At 42.1% G+C, this 21,618-nt stretch overlaps 2 protein-coding genes across 2 annotated transcripts in view; both read right to left on the reverse strand.

Moving 5' to 3' along the window:
• The window catches only part of LOC141364381 (uncharacterized), a 31,922-nt gene that overhangs the window by 3,017 nt on the left and 7,287 nt on the right, over window positions 1–21,618 (reverse strand). The gene's annotated exons all lie outside the window — the stretch shown is intronic.
• On the reverse strand, window positions 1,094–20,079 carry LOC141364379 (verrucotoxin subunit beta-like). Its single transcript, XM_073868984.1, has 9 exons — window positions 20,028–20,079; window positions 9,403–9,510; window positions 7,469–9,162; window positions 7,364–7,385; window positions 2,265–2,361; window positions 2,036–2,187; window positions 1,860–1,945; window positions 1,412–1,513; window positions 1,094–1,209 (listed from the first exon to the last, which is right to left on the reverse strand). Exons 2-9 carry the CDS (start codon window positions 9,500–9,502, stop codon window positions 1,114–1,116), a joined length of 2,349 nt encoding a protein of 782 aa, XP_073725085.1. The 5' UTR covers window positions 9,503–9,510; window positions 20,028–20,079; the 3' UTR covers window positions 1,094–1,113.

The following is a 21,618-nucleotide window of genomic DNA, read 5'->3' on the forward strand; positions in this document are numbered from 1 at the left end:
TCTCGTCTCTTTGTGAAAGATAACTCTAAAGAAAAATCATCCAGAAACATGAGCAGATTATGATGTAATATTGTCAACAAAGATGTTAAATTCTTGTCAAATACACTTTAATATTAATATAAATATTTGTAAATACCTCACACACGTGGGTTTCATCAAAGCGATACCATTGTTGATTTTCACATTTGATGTCTACATTAGAGTGTCCACTCCAATATGAGCCGTAGTGGTTTATGATGGCATAGAGCTCAAACTCATGAGATGAAACCTGAAATTAAAGACAGACTTTATGTTAGTTGATTATTCTCTGTTTTATGACATAAACTGGAAAACACACAAATACACACAAACAATATTTTATTACCTTCAAATGAGGACGAATTATCACTTCCAGTTCATTTTTCTCCACTCTTCCTCCTTTGAATCTCCTCAAACGTACAATCAGTATTTTTTGTGAGTGGATCTTATGTTTCTGATGAGATAATAACTCAGTTTTAGGACACAATGAAGCCTAAATCATATTCAGTAAATTGTGGTGCTCCGCTGTATCTGAGATAAAAACATTACACAGAAGTCTCGTACACACTGCTTATAAATTTGGTCGACACTTCACCTTTTAATGCTTAATCCACACACAGTTCAGTCATTAGTAGTGAGTGCGTAGTGCATACAGAACTAAACTGAACAACTAGTTGTTGATGAAAGTATTTAAACGTGTGTGCATCATGGACATGACACGTGTCTCTCTCATGCCTAAATGTGGGAAAATCTTGTGATTGCACAGTGCAGTAAATGACAGATGCACGAGCATTTGCTTGTCAGGTCTTGCACAGAAAAAAAAAGGCGCAACCATGCAACACGTCAGAATGTTACTATGGTTACATACAGTATGTGTCAATCATCACATTTTCAGGAGCAAGTCTTGATACGCAAAGACAAGGATGAGAATATTTAGGGATTTACTCTTGCATTTAAATGTGGTTGTCACTCCCTAAAGTTTGCATTGTGAAAGAGGCCACAGTATGACATAAACCTCTGCAGATATGTAAGGCTTATTTTTACATAATTTAACATTTCACAATTGCACACCATTAGAACAGGTGTAAATATTTACTACATGATTGAAAAGTTACTTGCCGTCTTCAGAGGTTTATTACAGACAGGACAGAACTGCTGGATGAATCCTTTTCTTATCTGTAGAGCATCTTCCTACATAACAAACACATCAAATCATATCAAATATAACATCTACGAAATCAAGTTTCGTACATAAATGATTATGTATTTATTAAAGCTCCTATTACTCATCGGATTTACTGATTTACAGTTGTAAAGGATTACATTTAGTCTCAACACAGTAAGACTGAATGAGTATTTAATTATTTGAATAGATCAATTCAGAACTGCATACCACATCTTGAAATTCTTCAACAGAGACTGAGATGAATCCAGTTATTAAATTAGTTCTGCATGATTGACATCTTGTATCATAGTTCTCAGCAAACATAAAAATCTAAAGTCAGAAAGCAGATTTATTAATAATCTATGAATATTGATGCTTTAATCACAAAGTCATATAACCACAACTAAAAAGATGTTTTTTTTCTTTGTATATTACCGTTACTCACAATAGCTGTTCATTTGTATAAAACTGTTTTACATGCAAACAAATGATAACAATGAAATAATAGTCAGTGTTATATCTGAAATAATAGTGTACAATAGAATACAAGAGGTTTCTACAATTAAAGTCAAAACTAAATTTGAAAATTTGAAAAACTACCAATCAAATTGATTTTAGACACAGACAGTAAGTTATAAAATAAGACTGAAAACTAACAGAAAGAAACTTGAGTCACCTCAGATGAGCGAGTCTGCACAAGTGTATTCCACAAGAATTCTGCTGCGTATTCACGTTCATGACCAAATCTACTTACAAGATCGTCTTCAAATACACAAAAATTAAACATGTAAGGTCATGTATATTATTTATGTCTATGGATTCAAAAACTTTTTTAAAGTTAAATTTATTTACCTAATGATCTTCCGTCAAGTTTAAAGATCTCGTCAGCTGTGTCTTGAGTTGATTGTGTTGAGACCGGCCCCTGCTCGATGTCCAACTTTTCAAACAACACCTTTAACTCTTTATTGAGCTTATCCTCAAAAGACCTGTTATCTGTTTTTAGTCTCATAACATGATATAATTACTGTAATAAACTCTGATGAATCACAACAGAATGAAATGAATGAAGTTATTTGTTTACCTCATAACATGATCTCTGTATTCTTTAGTCATATAGAGGGTTTGCAGAAGTGCATTCAAACAGTTGCCCCATCCATCACTTATCAAAGCACAATATCCTTAAATCAGAAACACATTGTTATTAACATCAAACCATCCATCAAACCGCGCGGACAGTGCGCGTACAACAGCGTGAGAATATTTAGACAGGACACTCCACTACAAACAATTATACAAAGGAAAAAGATAGCATTTGCCCACACACTATCGTTTTTCTTCTATAATTTTTACTTCTTCCAAGAACAGAAAGCTGTGGATGTTACCATAATGTTTGATTCCTGTTCTTTGTTGTCTTGTTGTTTGTTCTAAACTGTGTTTGCAATGGTGGATCGGTTACTTTTCTTCACCTATCCTAATGTACTGTAAATGTCACCAAATCAGTGCTGCCCTGACGGCCTGGTTGAGTAATAATTTGAATAAGAAATCATTTGTATTGCGTATTGTGTCGAACATGGCCATCCGCGTGTAGCCACAGGGAGTATACGGTCTTGTTCGGAATAATAGCAGTACAATGTGACTGACCAGAATAATCAAGGTTTTTAGTGTATTTTTTTGTTGCTGCGTGGCGGGCGGGTTGCCGGTGGGTTCAGTGGATTCTCAGGGAACGGATGAGACCCAGCGTTCATGGTGTGCGCGCTCTTGGGGCTGTGCAATTGGGCAATTAGTTGAATTAGTTGAAAGGGGTGTGTTCAAAAAAATAGCAGTGTGGCATTCAATCACTGAGGTCATCAATTTTGTGAAGAAACAGGTGTGAATCAGGTGGCCCCTATTTAAGGATGAAGCCAACACTTGTTGAACATGCATTTGAAAGCTGAGGAAAATGGGTCGTTCAAGACATTGTTCAGAAGAACAGCGTACTTTGATTAAAAAGTTGATTGGAGAGGGGAAAACCTATAAAGAGGTGCAAAAAATGATAGGCTGTTCAGCTAAAATGATCTCCAATGCCTTAAAATGGAGAGCAAAACCAGAGAGACGTGAAGGAAAACGGAAGACAACCATCAAAATGGATAAAAAAGAATAACCAGAATGGCAAAGGCTCAGCCAATGATCACCTCCAGGATGATCAAAGACAGTCTGGAGTTACCTGTAAGTACTGTGACAGTTAGAAGACGTCTGTGTGAAGCTAATCTATTTTCAAGAATCCCCCGCAAAGTCCCTCTGTTAAAAAAAAGGCATCTGCAGAAGAGGTTACAATTTGCCAAAGAACACATCAACTGGCCTAAAGAGAAATGGAAGAACATTTTGTGGACTGATGAGAGTAAAATTGTTCTTTTTGGGTCCAAGGGCCACAGGCAGTTTGTGAGACGACCCCCAAACTCTGAATTCAAGCCACAGTACACAGTGAAGACAGTGAAGCATGGAGGTGCAAGCATCATGATATGGGCATGTTTCTCCTACTATGGTGTTGGCCTATTTATCGCATACCAGGGATCATGGATCAGTTTGCATATGTTAAAATACTTGAAGAGGTCATGTTGCCCTATGCTGAAGAGGACATGCCCTTGAAATGGTTGTTTCAACAAGACAATGACCCAAAACACATTAGTAAACGGGCAAAGTCTTGGTTCCAAACCAACAAAATTAATGTTATGGAGTGGCCAGCCCAATCTCCAGACCTTAATCCAATTGAGAACTTGTGGGGTGATATCAAAAATGCTGTTTCTGAAGCAAAACCAAGAAATGTGAATGAATTGTGGAATGTTGTTAAAGAATCATGGAGTGGAATAACAGTTGAGAGGTGCCACAAGTTGGTTGACTCCATGCCACACAGATGTCAAGCAGTTTTAAAAAACTGTGGTCATACAACTAAATATTAGTTTAGTGATTCACAGGATTGCTAAATCCCAGAAAAAAAAAGAATGTTTGTACAAAATAGTTTTGAGTTTGTACAGTCACACTGCTATTTTTTTGAACACACCCCCCCCAACCAATTGCCCAATTGCACAGCCCCAAGAGCGTGCACATCATGAACGCTGGGTCTTGTTTGTTTTCTGAGAATCTACTGAACCTACTGGTAACTTGTTTGCCACGTAGCAATAAAAAATATACTTAAAACCTTGATTATTCTGGTTAGTCACATTGTACTGCTATTATTTTGAACAAGACTGTATTTGAAAAGCTGCATGAATAAAGGTATACTCTGGCCTTAAGGCACTGAAGGACCTGCACGAGGTAGGTTACGACCAGGTGGTTTTTTGAAGAACTCCGTGCGGTTGTGCTATGTCCACCTTGGTGGTCCAGGAGTGCCACCTCTGGCTGTGTCTGGCGGACATGAGGGATGCCGATAAAACCCGGCTCCTGAATGCTCCGGTTTCCCAGGCCGGCCTGTTTTCGACGAGGCCGTCGAGAACTCTGCCTAACAGTTCTCTGCAACCCAGAAGCAGACTGAGGCCCTCTCTAAGATCATGCCACATCGGAAGAAACCTACACCTGCCCCGTCGACGTCGACACCTCAGCCTGCTCCTCGCCGAGGGCGTCCTGCAGCGCTGGCCGCCTCTGTTCTTCCCCGGGGCTCTTCTAAGAAGCAAGGAACCAGTCATCAGCCACCCGCCCCGCCCGCTAAGCCTGGTGGAAAGAAGCCCTGAGACGGGCGACCTGGAGGTGGAGAGGATCGCTCTCTGTTGGAGCACATCTGATCTCCTCTGGAAGCTGGTTCCAGCTGCGACAGGCATAATAGTGAAAAGCTGACTCTCCTTGCTTTGAGTGAACCCTTGGTATTTCTAGCTGATGTGATCCTAATGATCTGAGTGATCTGTTGGGTTTATATTCAATGAGCTTATCAGCAATGTATTGAGGTCCTAGTCCACTGAGTGATTTATATACCCTTAATAATACTTTAAAATTAATCCTAAATGTAATTGGTAGCTAGTGTAGAGACCTGAGGACTTGTGTGACATGTTCATATTTTCTGGTTCTGCTCAGAATCCTGGCAGCAGCATTCTGAATGAGCTGGAGCTGTCTAATAGTCTTTTTGGGAAGGCCAGTGAGGAGGTCATTACAATAATCCACCCTGCTGGTGATGAAAACATGCACAAGTTTCTCTATGTCTTGTCTGAAAACAAAGCAATTCTTGCAATATTTTTGAGTGATAATATGCTGATTTAGTTATTGCTTTGACATGACTACTCAAACTAAGGTCAGACTCCAGAATCACACCAAGATTCCTGACTTGATTTTTAGTTGTTTGACCCCTAGCGTCAAGGTATGCATTCACCTTGAGAACTTCATCTTTGTTTTTAAACGCAATGACTTCAGTTTTCTCTTTGTTTAACTGAAGAAAGTTTTGGCACATCCAACTGTTAACTTCATCAACGCATTTGCACAGGGAGTCAATGGGGGCTGTAGTCGTTAGGGGATTGAGCTAAGTAGATCTGAGAGTCGTCTGCATAACTGTGATAGGCAATTTGGTTCTATCTCATTATTTGGCTTAGTGGGAGCATAAACAGGTTGAACAGAAGTGGTGCAAGAATTGAGCCTTACAGGACTCCGCATGTCATGGATGTCCACTCAGATTTATGGCCACCTATACTCACATAATAACCTCTCCCTTCTAAGTATGACCTAAATCATTTTAGGACTATCCCAGAAAGCCTGACCCAGTTTTCCAGCCTGTCAAGAAGTATGTTGTGATCGACAGTGTCAAAAGCAGCACTGAGGTTGAATAGCACCAGCACTGATAGTTTGCCTTTATCTGTATTGTGGCGAATATCATTTATTATCTTTATGAGCCCTGTCTTTGTACTGTGGTGTGGTCGGAAACCAGATCGAGGGGAGGGCATATCAGCACAAGTCTTACCGTTTGGGCTTTCTCTCTCTCCCTGTGTTTTCACAAAAGTTGCGGAGGGCGCACTCCAGCCCCTGAGAGAATGAGCGGTGTTCGCATTTTGTATCTAGATGATTGGCTCATAATAGCTCAGTCTCGTCAGAGGCTGTGCACACACATAGATTGTGTACTCAAACACCTCGCCCGTCTCTGTCTCCAGGTCAACTGGGAGAAGAGCAAACTTTTCCTTACGCAGAGGATCTCTTTTCTCGGTATGGAACTGGATTTCGGTCGATCTAACAGCACGTCTCACAGAAGCCCGTGTTCAGTCAATTCTGGGTTGCCTCGAAACATTCAAAGGCAGGGTTGCGGTCCCATTGAAACAATTTCCGAGGCTTCTGGGGCATATGGCACCAGCTGCGTCTATGACACTGCTCGGGCTGCTCTATATGAGATCGCTTCAGCGTTGGCTTCACGACCGAGTCCCAAGGAGAGTGTGGCTGACCGGCTTTCACGTATTATAATTACACCGAGATGCTGTCTCACTTTCACCCCCCGTGGTCAGACCCAGTGGTCAGAACCAGAGTTCGCTTCCCAGTTCACTAGTTCACTATCGTGGGTTAAGGAACAAGTAGTGACTGGCCATTGGCAGTAAGCCTTAGCATCCGCCCCCTACGTGGAAGGCGGAGGGCTTTTGGCGGCACTGGAATGGTTCAGCTCCTGTGGCGCTTTGGTAGGGTTTCACAATTCGTCAATCACGACGTGACGTCGTAGTGACCAATTGAAAGGGAACGTCTTGGTTACGTATGTAACCCTCGTCCCCTGAAGGAAGGGAACGGAGACGTCACGTCCCGTCACCACAGTTCTGTTCCATTGCTAAATTAGGCTGTGCACTTTGCTCAGCTTTCTCAGTGCAAACAACTGATTTGATTTCAGCACCTGCCTCTTGTTAAATACCTGAGCGGTGGGGCGGCACCGGCAGAGGCAAATATCTGCCTGCCAAGTTCATTGCCGTGTTTGTAGTTTCTCGAAGTAGATTGGTCCTGCGAGGCGTGTTCTCAATTCGTCGGTCACAACGTGACGTCTCCGTTCCCTTATTTTAATAAATACCCCTAATAGGCCGAGTTTTGTGTTATCCCTCTTTTATGTCATGGCAGTGTCTGTAACAGCTCTGCTTATTAGGGCCTTACAAAAAGCTTAAAACAGCAATTAGAGTCACATCTGTGACATTTAAAAACATGTACAGCTGCTTTAAAGAGTACTTTGACTCACTTTACTATATAATAAACCAGACTCACCCATAAAGGGTTGGTTCCTCCCCTGAAAAAAAAAACATTTAACATTCATTAACAACTAAAATAAATATCTGCTGACATGTACTGATATTAAATGTGTGATCATACCTCAATTTTAAATGTGATCACATCAGATTCAGTGGTGTAGTTGAGTTTCCCCACCGCTGCACATTTAATCTCATATTCAGTGCCTGGTCTCAGATCAGTCAGAGTTATAGTATTTTGGTCCTTCAGCACAGGTTGAGATGTCCAGATCTTCTCTTGCTTTATTTTGTAGAGTAACTTGAGTTCCTCTGTAGCCGGACATGTTGAGGGCTTCACATTTATAACCACACTGTCACCTTTAACCTCTGCTGTGATTGGACGAGCCGGACTTGATGGAGGAGTGAAGCAAACAGCTTTAACACATTCACCTTCATACAGGAGAATGCAGGAACCTGGATGATCCTCCATTTGTTTTGATGACACAATAAACTTGGCTGGTTTACGATCTTTTGAACGAATCAAGCTCTTAAACATCTCCAAGTTGCTCCTCATAGTCTTGTGGATGGCAGGGGTGAGCCATGACGTTTCCTTCTGGAAGTCAGTGTCATTTTTATTTCTCATTGTTGAAGATCTTAGATAGGTCAATTGTTTAGGAAGGAGCACATCTGACCAGTCCAATGATGTGAATGTGTAGCTGACCAGATTTCCAACATCTAGATCCATCAAGATTGCCTCTAGGTTGTCTTCTACCTTTGCACCAAATTCAATTAGCTGTCTGAGCAACGTTTTAATGATCGCTGACTCTTTCTCTCTCATCTTCAACCATTCTGCAAGCTCACTTTCTCTGAATGGAGATTCATGATGATCATTCAGTAGATCTGTCAGTGATGAGTCTTCAATCTTATCTCCACGGATCTGAGGCAACAGAGAGCCCAGTTTCTTCATGAGACTCAACTTGTATTTGTTACAGTTCTGCTTCATCTGCAATATTTTATCATGAAATGAAGTTAAAGCTGAAGCAGGAGAGTCTTTCAGAAGATCACAGCATTTCATCTCAGTTGTATTTAAACTCTCTAATGCTGATTCTATGTCATTGATTAAATCAATGCTGATTTCCTTCAGAAGTTTTGAAGCTCTCGAGTTAAGTTTGCTCAGAGGATACAGCCACACTCTCAGTGGAACCACAAGATCTCTGTTTTCTCCCAGCAGTTTGGGAAGTTCAGCGTAAACCTTCAAAGCATCTTCAAATGAAGTCGGATTAGACGGCAACTGAAAATCACCATAGAAAGTGACACTGAATTTTTGCACCGCATTCTTCTGAGCGTCATTCATGTTTAGATTCGCATTTACGTCTACTGTAATGATTCTGAGTTTTTCAAACACTGCCTTCACTTCAACTTCCACTGTAGTTTTGTCCTCATCTGAAGAAACTTCTCTGTCGAACACAAAGCAGGCGTCAGCTCCGTACAGCACTGCCGTCACCACATGTGTCGCTGTATCGTGATCAAACACTTCATGGTGAGCTATATTTTCAGATGCTAAATGGTTCATGCTCAGTTCTTCAAACCTGGTAGTTGAATGATAATGTAGAGTCAGTCTCTGCTGAATGAAAGACTTCTTGGTATCATTGAGATATTTGGCTGCACCAGTTACGTTGATCAATCCACCCAACAGACTCAATTTCATAGAGGCTTCAATGTTCAATAAGTTAGATTTTTCTTCAATAGAGTCGGAAGCTGTAACTTTGAAATCTGTATTATTTTGGGGACGAGATCGAATACTCTGCTTGAGCTTTTCTTCATCCCACAACGTGATTCCTGTAGAGGGATTTTTTTAGCCAAAAAAGAAAAAAAACACACCAAAATTGTACTTATAAAACTAAATAAAATTGATGCCCTGGTTGCCCTGCATTTCCCAGGTAGCATAGCTACATCTGTAAGAAGTCTGTGTTAAAACATCTGATAGAAAAGGTCTTATATTAGTGCTTCCTGGAACACATTCTCTAAATCATTTGTTACCTTTATCTGTGTAAAATAAAGATAATTGTAATGTGGTACCTGGTACGAGAGCATCTTTCCTGCAGTCGTAGAGCATCCCCAGCTGAAAGGGTCTCCCTAAAGTGGCAACTTCTATCACATTCACTCCTACTGACTCCATACTGAACACTGACAATATAAGAGCACATCAGTGAGGATAAAATCATTCATCATGAACATCTTACATTGCCTAATAAAAGTCAAAGTCTTACATTCGTAAAGACATAATCCTGGGCATGATACAAATAGTAGGAACAACAACATAAACATGACCATGAAACAACAAACAAGACAAAAGACAACATGGCAACATAAGGGATTTAAAGTGAACCTATTCCATTGCTAAAAATCGTTATTTTGTGAATTTGGTGAACGTGTTTGCATGGTTTATGGTTAAAAAAACATTATTTTCCACATACCCTATAGCCTATGTTTGTAACTCCAGATATACTGCTTTCCTCAAACGCATTGATTTGATATAAAACTCATCGACCTAAAAAAACGCTGTGTCCCTGATTGGCCAGCTAATCTGTACGTTGTGATTGGCCTGAATACCTCTGATTTTAGCAGGAAATGTGACGCTCCTTACAATGTTTGAAAGATTCGCTCACAATGCAATGCTAATGTCACAAGGTGACGATCTTTTGGGCGGAACCGAAAGTCGGGAAACTTTGGTTCCGCCCGGATGTTTCCGCCCAGACCGGGAAGAGGAAACACCGGGCATCCGGTAGCATCGCGAGGGCTGTAATCAGCAAAATCGAGCGCAGCTGTGGGCGTTTAAGAGGAACGCCGGTTGATTGGAGGATTACAGCACACAGAGGAGTATTTTAGAGCAGTGTAAATCACAGTTTGGGTGCGTTAGTTGTGAGTTGAAGTACGGAGCTGTGCTCATCCGTTACACGTTGGCAGTTGGTTGCACTTTCTCTCTTTCTCTCTCGTAGTTCTCAGTGGATGCTACCGTAAGAGGAAACCCTGTGGGTAGAAGAAAACAACGGTAAATGTGACACGCTTGGAGTAACCAAGGAGTAAAGAAACGAAGCCGGTTGTAAACTGTTTACCAAGAAGACCGCCGTGAGTATTGGCTCTGGATTTGATCCGAAAACATAACTACTAACCTGTGTATTATTGAACGCCTCCAGGAAGAGGAAAGCGGCCCTACCTCCGATTGAGCGTGGTAGGTGAGCCGCAGGAGTAAGTGGATTAAATCGCCATAGCAGCAGACCTAAAAGCCCCGGCCGTAGTGTCATCGCCCCCATCTGCCCTTAGCGACGTGGAAGACGCTGGGCGTCTCGTGTGTGCACCTGTAGTGTGGTGGGTGAGTCCATGTCATTTGAAAACCTTTTCACGTTGAAGTGGTGCTGTGTATTTGCTGTGGGTTGCTGTGCAAGTGCTGTGTGTCTTGTCAGACGTACCCCGCATCATCCCCTCCACTGAGGAAGAGACGGGGAGGCTGACGGCTGTGTGTAACATTAACTATTGTATGCTGTGTGCGATTTAAGTGAAAAGTGACGGTGTGGGCCTTGGAAGTTGCCCCGTCTGTGTGTCGACAGTTTCAGAGTGCGGCGGTGAAGACCTGGAAGCTGGCAGTGCGTGTGTGTGAGTACAAACACGAACCTGTATATTGCTACTTTACCTGTGTGTTCTATCTGTGGCAGAGTGAGGGCCGAAGGAGTTCCGCCGCCCCGTGGTCTCTACAAAGGGGCGCCCCTGTCTGGTATTCGATCGGCCTACGGGCATTGAGGACAGGGCAGCGCTCGGCCCGGTGAGACGGTGTGACGGTTCGCCCCCCTGCTGACCAGCGAGGGTTTTGGCCCCCGGCGCCCCCCTGGGGAAATCGTCGCCGTTTGCCCTTCTGTGCGGGCCAGCTGTCGTAAGCCCGCCCCCGTGCATTGTCGACCAAAACACCGTATAGCGAGCTGAGGAAAAGCTGCACTTACCCAGAATTGTGAACGGCAGAGAGGTGAGAAGTATCCAAGTTGCACTAACTGTGTTATTGTGTCCAAGCTGCCTGTAAAGGAAGGGAGAACGAGAGTGAACGCCAGTAGAACGAACTGTGGACAGTCACACACGCCCGAGCTGTAAACAGCAGAGAGGTGAGAAGTATCCAAGTTGCACTAACTGTGTTGTTGTGTCCAAGCTGCCTGGAAAGGAAGAAAGAACGAGAGTGAACGTCAGTAGAACAAACTGTGGACAGTCACATATGCCCGAGCTGTAAGCAGCAGAGAGGTGAGAAGTATCCAAGTTGCACTAACTGTGTTATTGTGTCCAAGCTGCCTGGAAAGGAAGAAAGAACGAGAGTGAACGTCAGTAGAACGAACTGTGGACAGTCACATATGCCCGAGCTGTAAGCAGCAGAGAGGTGAGAAGTATCCAAGTTGCACTAACTGTGTTATTGTGTCCAAGCTGCCTGTAAAGGAAGAGAGACCGAGAGTGAACGTCAGTAGAACGAACTGTGGACAGTCACACACGCCCGAGCTGTAAACAGCAGAGAGGTGAGAAGTATCCAAGTTGCACTAACTGTGTTATTGTGTCCAAGCTGCCTGTAAAGGAAGAGAGAACGAGAGTGAACGCCAGTAGAACGAACTGTGGACAGTCACACACGCCCGAGCTGTAAACAGCAGAGAGGTGAGAAGTATCCAAGTTGCACTAACTGTGTTGTTGTGTCCAAGCTGCCTGGAAAGGAAGAAAGAACGAGAGTGAACGTCAGTAGAACGAACTGTGGACAGTCACACATGCCCGAGCTGTAAACAGCAGAGAGGTGAGAAGTATCCAAGTTGCACTAACTGTGTTGTTGTGTCCAAGCTGCCTGGAAAGGAAGAAAGAACGAGAGTGAACGTCAGTAGAACGAACTGTGGACAGTCACATATGCCCGAGCTGTAAGCAGCAGAGAGGTGAGAAGTATCCAAGTTGCACTAACTGTGTTATTGTGTCCAAGCTGCCTGGAAAGGAAGAAAGAACGAGAGTGAACGTCAGTAGAACGAACTGTGGACAGTCACATATGCCCGAGCTGTAAGCAGCAGAGAGGTGAGAAGTATCCAAGTTGCACTAACTGTGTTATTGTGTCCAAGCTGCCTGTAAAGGAAGAGAGAACGAGAGTGAACGTCAGTAGAACGAACTGTGGACAGTCACACACGCCCGAGCTGTAAACAGCAGAGAGGTGAGAAGTATCCAAGTTGCACTAACTGTGTTATTGTGTCCAAGCTGCCTGTAAAGGAAGAGAGAACGAGAGTGAACGCCAGTAGAACGAACTGTGGACAGTCACACACGCCCGAGCTGTAAACAGCAGAGAGGTGAGAAGTATCCAAGTTGCACTAACTGTGTTATTGTTTCCAAGCTGCCTGGAAAGGAAGAAAGAACGAGAGTGAACGTCAGTAGAACGAACTGTGGACAGTCACATATGCCCGAGCTGTAAACAGCAGAGAGGTGAGAAGTATTTAAGCTGCACTAACTGTGTCGTTGTGTCCAAGCGGCCTGCAAAGAGAGAGATAAGACGGGAGTGAATGTCAGGAGAGTGACCTGTGGAAGAAAGACCATACTTACCACGAGTTATCAGCAAGCCGACAGGCGAAGGCGACTCCAGTCCAGGCTAAACGAGTCTTCGCGTCCCAGTCGAACCCTGTAGAGAGAAACACACAGTGGAGTGAGCAGTGAAGTATCGGCCCGACGTGACACAGGTACCACAGTAGAGAGAGAGAGATAAATCCCAAATTCACACTATTTTGTCTTTGCCTCCAGGAGAGAAGAGGAGGGCGCCACGGATAGCGGGATTGGCAGGAGCCTGTGTTCCCCGTCCCCTCCCCCCCCTACACTTGGGTCACCAGCCCCTGGAGCCCCCGTTGCCTTTCTGCCACTTTCCCGTGCTGTGGTCTGTCTGGAAGGCAGAGAGGAAGCTAGTTTTAATTGCCCCTTTTCCCATTTCCCCAGTTATTTTAAATATTTAAATAAAGTTTGTTTTAATACTTACCTGCTCTCGTGTTGTTTGGTCATTGGGTTGGCTTTGGGGACCTCCTCGAGGTGGAAGTTGAGAAGGGGCGTGGCTTTAGGTTTAGCAGCCAGCCCCTAGCCGTGACACTAACAGCAGTTAACTTACAGACTGAGAGACAAAGCGGGGGGAATGATGATAATGTCGGTCTTGTCCACGTCAACAGGCCCAGAAAGTAAACCGTTGCCTATCTGTGTGTTTGTTGTAGTCAGTGCTTTAAGTGGGCTGGTACGCAACAGTACTCAGTACTGTCACTTCCAAAAATAGCTCTTGAGAGTACCACCACCTCTCTGTGTGCCCAGAATGTGCTTTTAGTGTACAGGAACATTCATTTGCATATCTATTTAAATTTTAAGTTAATCCGTTGGCTGCGCTGCCGTATTCAGAGCGCCCTTCACAATGTACGCTTCCTTATTTGTCCCACTGAACGCAGAGACTACATTACCCATACAACCTGGAGTTTTACAAGTTAAAAGTGCATGCTTCGCTTTTACTGCTGTCAGTCAGTGTCAACGTGGTCTGGAGAGGTGTGTGTTTGTCACGGGGTGACGATTTTTCAGGGCGGAACCAAAAGTGAAGAAGTTTGGTTCCGCCCGGATGTTTCCGCCCCGACCGGAAAAACAGAAACACCGGACATCCGGTGGCTCCGCGAAGGCTGTAATCAGCCGATTGGGCACAGCTGTGCCTAGTTGAAGAGATCGCCGAGTAATTGGATAACTGGAGTACAAAGAGGAGTATAAAAAGCGCAGTTAGATGACAGTTGGTCGTTGTTAGTGTGTGCTGAGGAACGGAGCTGTGCTCATTGTCAGACGTGGTGGCTGTCTGTATTTCTCTCTCTCTCCCTCTCTCACTGTAGTTGACGGTGGACCTGCTGGAGTAAACGGAAAATCCGATGAGTAGAAAGGAACTTTGGTTCAACCAGTACTTTTGAAGGAGTAAAGCAGGAAGAAAACTGACCTTGTTGTACAACGTAAACAAAGGCTGTCCGCTGTGAGTATACTTGTTTGGGGTGGAGTAAACTGCAGAGATTAACCTGTGTGATCGTTGGAGTCCTCGAGGAGGAAACGGGCGGCCCTGCCCCTATAATAGCGTGGTGGGCGAGCCGCTGGAAGATAGATCTAAAACAGCCACAGCAACGAGACTTTATTTCGGTCGTGTTTGCCATCGCCCCTATCTAGCCCAAGCGCAGTGGAGGACACCGGGCGCTTTTTCTTGTGGTGTTGGACTTATAATCGTGGTGTGTGTGACTTTAAAAATAATAAGCTTTGACATTTGAGTGGTGGTGTGTATTTTGTGTGGGTTGGTGTGTGTCTTGTAGACGAAGCCCCGTACATCCATCTTCTCTACTGGGCAGAGGACGGAGGGGCTAACGACCTCAGAAATTTCTGCTACCATACGCTGTGTGCTGTTTCGGAGGACGAAGGGACGCGGACCAAGAGCTGTCCAGGGCTGTGAGTGAAGTATTGGAAGTATTCGTGGTGTACACTTACCTGTGTCTGTCTTTTGTCGCAGAGTCGGAGGCGAAAGAGTCCGCCGCCCCCGCGGTCCCTACAAAGGGGCGCCCCTGTCCAGGATTCGATCGGCCTACGGGCAGTGGAGATAGGGCAGCGCTCGACCCGGTGAGGTGGTGTGTGACCTTCGCCCCTCTGCTGACCTACGGAGAAGAAAAAGCCATACCTACCCAGAAAGCTGTATGCAGCGGAGCCGGTGAGAAGTACTCGAAGTCTCAGTAACAGTGTCTTTGTGTCCTAGCGGCCACCTGTGGAGAGAGAGAAGAACGAGAGTGAATAAGTGAAGAACAGACTGTGAATGTGATACCTACCCAGAAAGCTGTATGCAGCAGAGCCGGTGAGAAATACTCGAAGTCTCAGTAACAGTGTCTTTGTGTCTTAGCGGCCACCTGTGGAGAGAGAGAAGAACGAGAGTGAATGAGTGAAGAACAGACTGTGAATGTGATACCTACCCAGAAAGCTGTATGCAGCAGAGCCGGTGAGAAATACTCGAAGTCTCAGTAACAGTGTCTTTGTGTCCTAGCGGCCACCTGTGGAGAGAAAGAAGAACGAGAGTGAATAATTGAAGAACAGACTGTGAACGTGATACCTACCCAGAAAGCTGTATGCAGCAGAGCCGGTGAGAAGTACTCGAAGTCTCAGTAACAGTGTCTTTGTGTCCTAGCGGCCACCTGTGGAGAGAGAGAAGAACGAGAGTGAATAAGTGAAGAACAGACTGTGGACGTGATACCTACCCAGAAAGCTGTATGCAGCAGAGCCGGTGAGAAATACTCGAAGTCTCAGTAACAGTGTCTTTGTGTCCTAGCGGCCACCTGTGGAGAGAGAGAAGAACGGGAGTGAATAAGTGAAGAACAGACTGTGAACGTGATACCTACCCAGAAAGCTGTATGCAGCAGAGCCGGTGAGAAGTACTCGAAGTCTCAGTAACAGTGTCTTTGTGTCCTAGCGGCCACCTGTGGAGAGAGAGAAGAACGAGAGTGGATAAGTGAAGAACAGACTGTGAACGTGATACCTACCCAGAGAGCTGTATGCAGCAGAGCCGGTGAGAAATACTCGAAGTCTCAGTAACAGTGTCTTTGTGTCCTAGTGGCCGCCTGAGGAGAGAAAGGAGGACGAGAGTGAACAATCGGAGGACAGACGGTGCAACACGCTACCTACCCCGAGAGCTGTAAGCGGCAGAACCGGTGAGAAGCATACCAAATCCACACTAACCGTGTTTCTGTGTCGCAGTGAACACCTGCGGGGGACGTGAAGGCACGTGGGGCGAGGACCCCCTGCCGGACCGAGGAAAGGTTCACGGACAGTGGAAAATCTCCTACCAGTCACACCTAAATTGTTCTGCCTCCGGGAAAGAAGAAGGAGGGCGCCACGGTTAACAGGGTCCAGGCCGGAGCCTGACGATTCCCTCTTTCTCCCGGCTTTGGTGGTTGACATCCCTGTTGCCCTTGCCCCTGTCTGCCCGTGGCTGCAGTCTCCCTGGAGGGAGGAGAAGAAGCCTATTAGTTTTAAATCCCCCTTTCCCCAATTCCCCAGTTCTTTTAAATATTTAAATTAAATAAAGCTTGTTTTAAATTTTACTCACCTGTTTCCGTGTTTGTCTGGTCATTGGGTTGGCTTTGGGGACCTCCTCGAGGTGGGAGTTGAAAAGGGGCGTGGCCTTAGTCAAGCACAGCCAGCCCCTAGTGGTGACATGTTTGTGTGTGAAACGCGCAACCATAGCTGCTCGGTTAAAATGAAAATACAATGAACACTTAATATGCCCTCCTTGTTTTAGACTCTGAGTAGTAAAAGAACAAGGTCAGAATCAGAGGACTCGCTGGCTGACATCTGCAGGTCAGAGGCAAGCTTTATCCAATACCCTTTTGTAGGTTCGTGACAATCTCCGCTATCGCGGCTGTCAGTTTGGTTCCGCTCAACGCAACTTCGGATTTCCGCAGACAATGTGCAGAGTAAAAACATTATTGAAATTGTAATATACATTTAGTTTAATTGCTAAACTACAAGTGAACGAAATTTTAATGAATTTGAACGACGCGCACAGTAGTTTTACCACCCGCAAAATGGAAAACAATAGGACTAAATAAAGTGATGACTTTCAGGTTTCAAACGGCCAGTATTTTGTTATTCTTAAACCTATGGTCTTGGTGTCAATTTAAAGTTTATTTCAAGCTCTTTCTATCTTAACAACTAGTTTTAGCATGTTGAAAATGCACATTTTATTTATGTTCAATAGCTCTTACTACGGTAGATCTTTTTAGGGGGATTTTTTCAAAATGCTTTTGCACACTTTATTTATGTTCAGTAGTTATTTCTAGCGCAAGTAAATCCACAAACTAGGGATGTCCCGATCAGGTTTTTTTGCCCTCGAGTCCGAGTCATTTGATTTTGAGTATCTGATGACAGCAAAGCCACTGCTGTGTTTCAATGACATTTTGGACCTTTGAAAGGATTTTATAAGTTTCAGTTTTAAAGCTGTGACACATGTTGACCCAAACTTTAAAACCTGAACTTTAAATTATGCAAATCTATGAGTCTGACACCCTATATGCATTTGTTGCATTTGTTGCACATGTCATTATGCACAATTGATCAAACTTTGAAGGAAGTTATAAGAATCAACCTCCTTGACTAATTCTAGGCATAAGATAGGCTACCCAAAAAGACTCAATTAACAAGAGAAACAACATACTGATTCAGCAATAGGCTATGTCTTATAAATTAGCCATAGAGATTCCCTAAGCTGGTCAGTCTTAAAGTGCCCATATTATGACTGCTTTTCCACAAGTTATATAGGTGTATGAGTTCCATAAAGCATGTTTCAAAAGTTGTTTGCTCGAAATAGCTTGTAGGAAAAAATTGTTACCCATCTCTAGGAGCCTCTGTTTCAGGGCATTTCAGATTGTGCCGTTTTGAGCTAGTCATTACATATTTATGAGCTGCTGCTCCTTTGATCACGCCCCACTACTAACATCATGTGCGCGTGCATAGTGATATCGTGAGCAGTACAGACCATACTGTGTTATTATTTTATATATTATTATTATTAACGGTTTATGTTGCCAACAGACAAATCATGCAGAAAAGGATCACTAATAAGTACACTACAGGAGAAGAAACTCATGACACACAATGATTCCAGAGTCAATTGTGATGTTAAGTTAGCAGTCACAACAATAAACTCGTTTTCCCTGGACAATGCTAACATATTCCCGTTATTAACATTTTCAAACGCATTATTTTCGCAAATTACAGAAATTTAGACCCGGCGGGGGATGTATACTGCTTGTGGACTATTTGCGTCGTAACACACTGTATAAGATTACTCCGGGTTTTTCGATGTCTTACATCTCTCTCTATCTCTCATCACTACAGTAATGTCAAATAATCCTGCGCGAATGCGCGTTCTTGAGGTTCTGAGTCAGGCGCGGAGCTGCGTCTGAGCACATGGTGACAAAAACTATCAACGTGTCGTTTAAATGAGCGGTAAAAACACGGTTTTGTCGTGGGTTCCCCCGCACGCAGGAGTGTGAAGCCTATGAATGAAAACACGTCATTCTCGTCATTGACTGCTGAATATAAAACCCCTTCAATATAGGAGGAGTCGAGTCAGCAAAAAAATAAAAAAATAAATAAAATAGACTACCGCCACTTAAAGCACTGGTTGTAGTACAAAAAAAAAAGAGATTTTTACATTGGAGACGATGACTTTAGTGTCATTGTTTACTTTGGGATTTGTACCTTTTGCATATCATTACCATGAACTAATACACACTGACACACCAAAGGAAATCTAAAACCATGAATTGGACCATATGTGCTCCTTAAATATACAGACTAATCAAGGGTAACAAGGGAGATTACACAAGAAAGACACAAGAAGGACTACAACAGGAAATGACATGACAAATTTCAAAATACGAGTTTCCAAAATAAAAACCACAAACTCCAAAACACAAGACAGATCCATGACACTTGCATATAGTAGTTAGTTACATCTCTGTTATTCTATAGCAACAACCAGGGTGCTTTGGAAAAAAGGAAGTGGCTTGACCAACGTTTAACAAGATTTTTAAGATGCAACGGCCTCTTAATCTTTTTTGTGTTCGGATTATGTTATATTTTGACAGTAGACGTGGCCTGCATACATGAGGAGGGCCGGCTGGGAAGTTTGAGACCCTGTATGTACCTGCATAGAACAGTGTCCTCACTAAATATGGAAAAGATTATTTACGTTCCATAAGTTATTAAGACATAATTAGGCTACAATTCATTAAACAAGATTATCATTAACAAGTTTATATAATGCATGGCAGATGAAGATCATCGGGTCAAATATCAAATGAGTCATAGCACAAAATATTTGGTGACAATGCTGTAGTGATATTGTGTAATTAATGGTAGGCTATATATATATATATATATATATATATATATATATATATATATATATACATACATACATACATACATACATACATACATACATACATATATATATATAATATATATATATATATATATATATATATATATATATATATATATATATATAGAGAGAGAGAGAGAGAGAGAGAGAGAGAGAGAGAGAGAGAGAGAGAGAGAGAGAGAGAGAGAGAGAGAGCATTGTTTTTATCTCCCATATTCAAATTTTCAAAAAACATATTCTCTTATCTGAACATAAAACTCCTCTGAAAGTGTGCCCCTCCTAAACTGTTGTGGCACCAGCCGCCACTGAATATTGTGTTGTTTGTGAAACTGAAAATTTTGTTCAAGTTTTAAGAAGTTGTTCAGCCTGTTTCTCACTTTATTAAAAAGTGTGCCCCCCATAAAAACGAAATGTTCTGTCCACGGTCCTGTGCACAGTATATTTAGTGTTGCTCAATTAAACAGTAAGCAGTGGATTTTGTCCATTACAATGAAATTGTCAAGTCATAGTTTACATACATGTAAGAAAGAAATAAAGGAAATTAGCCTATACATTTATTCACATTTTACATTAATTTAAAAATATTTTAATTAACTTTATACATTACAATTTATCAATAAATAAATATATATATATTGTTTCAATCTATTAAATTACGTCAAAACTTGTTAAGATTTATATAAATATGTCTCAGTGCTGATTATTTGATAAAGGTTAATTCACTCACCTTCATCAAAACCCTTCTGTCCCAGAGGAGCTGAACTACATTACTGTAATCACCCTGTCATTGGGTTGTACTATAACTGTTTCTCAAACGAAGGCTGCGCCCTCCTGAGGTCACATATGCAGGCTGCATACGTCATCAAGCCTGTTTTATTTCAGTTAAATAAACTGCACCAGATTCGGATGCACCACGGTCGGCAGAACTGCGTAGAAACAAGTCCAATGATCTAATCCCAACACCAAAACTTAAAATATGGACTATATTCTAAAATAAATATTTTATAGTCACAACTGCATAACATGCACTTAGTGGTTCCAAAATATTTTCATTACTTAACCCCGACCGGTATAATCTCAGGACCCACCAAAATATTTTTTATAGAAGTATGTAGAAAAAACATAGAAATACAAAAAAAATCTTTAGAAGAAAGTATATTTTTTATTGTCATTGTAAGAATTAAATCTGGGTGATTCCTCGCGAAATTAGACTTATGACGTTTCATGAAAATTTTTTTTCAACATTTATGGGAAAAAAATTTTCATTACCGCAACGTGTCCATGACTGGATTTGGGTTCTTTAACATGGAATATTTATAATTTAAAAATCTAAAAAAGAAAAAGCTTCAGTGCATGTTGTACTATAAACATTTACAGTAAGAAAAATGTGGTATTTGGTGATCATTGGTAAATGTACAGACAATAATAAGGAATATAAATGTGTCCAAGAAAAATTTTCTCATCCTCCGCAACAATTTTTAATCATTGTTTAAGTCCTCAAGGAACTAACATTAAATAAAATGGTTGGAAGGGACATAATTGACTGTGACACTCAAGATGGCTACCAGGTAAGCAGATCTTATTTTTTCTTTCCAGATAAAAGTTTTGAGAAGAAATTTTGTTTGTCATGGTAGCTAGACAACTTTTTAGTTCTCATTACCGAAACATGAGTTTGTAAATGCATATATTTAATGTAATATCATGTTGCGGTAATGAGAATTTTTGATAATGATAATCTAAAAAACTGAAATAATTCTATAGGAAATATTTTTAAATCCCTCTAAAAATAATGATTATAGTAAGTTCAGACCCTAATCTTATATGTGCAAAAAAATTGGCTTCAAGGGCTTTTTAAAAAATGGTTCTCTCCCAAGGGTTTTTTTCCCTGGACTTTTCCCGCAGGGTTTTTCTCCTAGGGGTTTTTTCAACCCCTGGGGCGTCTGGTGACATTAACTTCACCGCTGTATTCTGCTGTTTATGTTTTATGATTTTTCTGTGTTTTCTGCTGCATCTATTAATGTAAAGCCTCTTTGAAACAATTAAACAATTGTGAAAAGCACTGTATAAATAAAACTGAATTGAATTAAATTTATTAAATATAACTGAAATGTTTATGGCCCAATATTTGAGATTGTTGCGTTCAAATATCCAGAAACCTATAGCACAATGTTATATACTTGTACTTGGGTATGTAGCCTAGATTAACACAAATATATTCAAAAATGGTTGTATCATAAGAATTTAGTTTATAAAAATGCTTCACCCATTTTCATAGTGTCGCTTGTCAATGTGTCATGTTCAGGTTATGCTCAGTGTCT

The sequence above is a fragment of the Misgurnus anguillicaudatus genome, chromosome 6 (assembly GCF_027580225.2).
Source record: "Misgurnus anguillicaudatus chromosome 6, ASM2758022v2, whole genome shotgun sequence".
NCBI classification, from domain to species: Eukaryota; Metazoa; Chordata; class Actinopteri; order Cypriniformes; family Cobitidae; genus Misgurnus; species Misgurnus anguillicaudatus.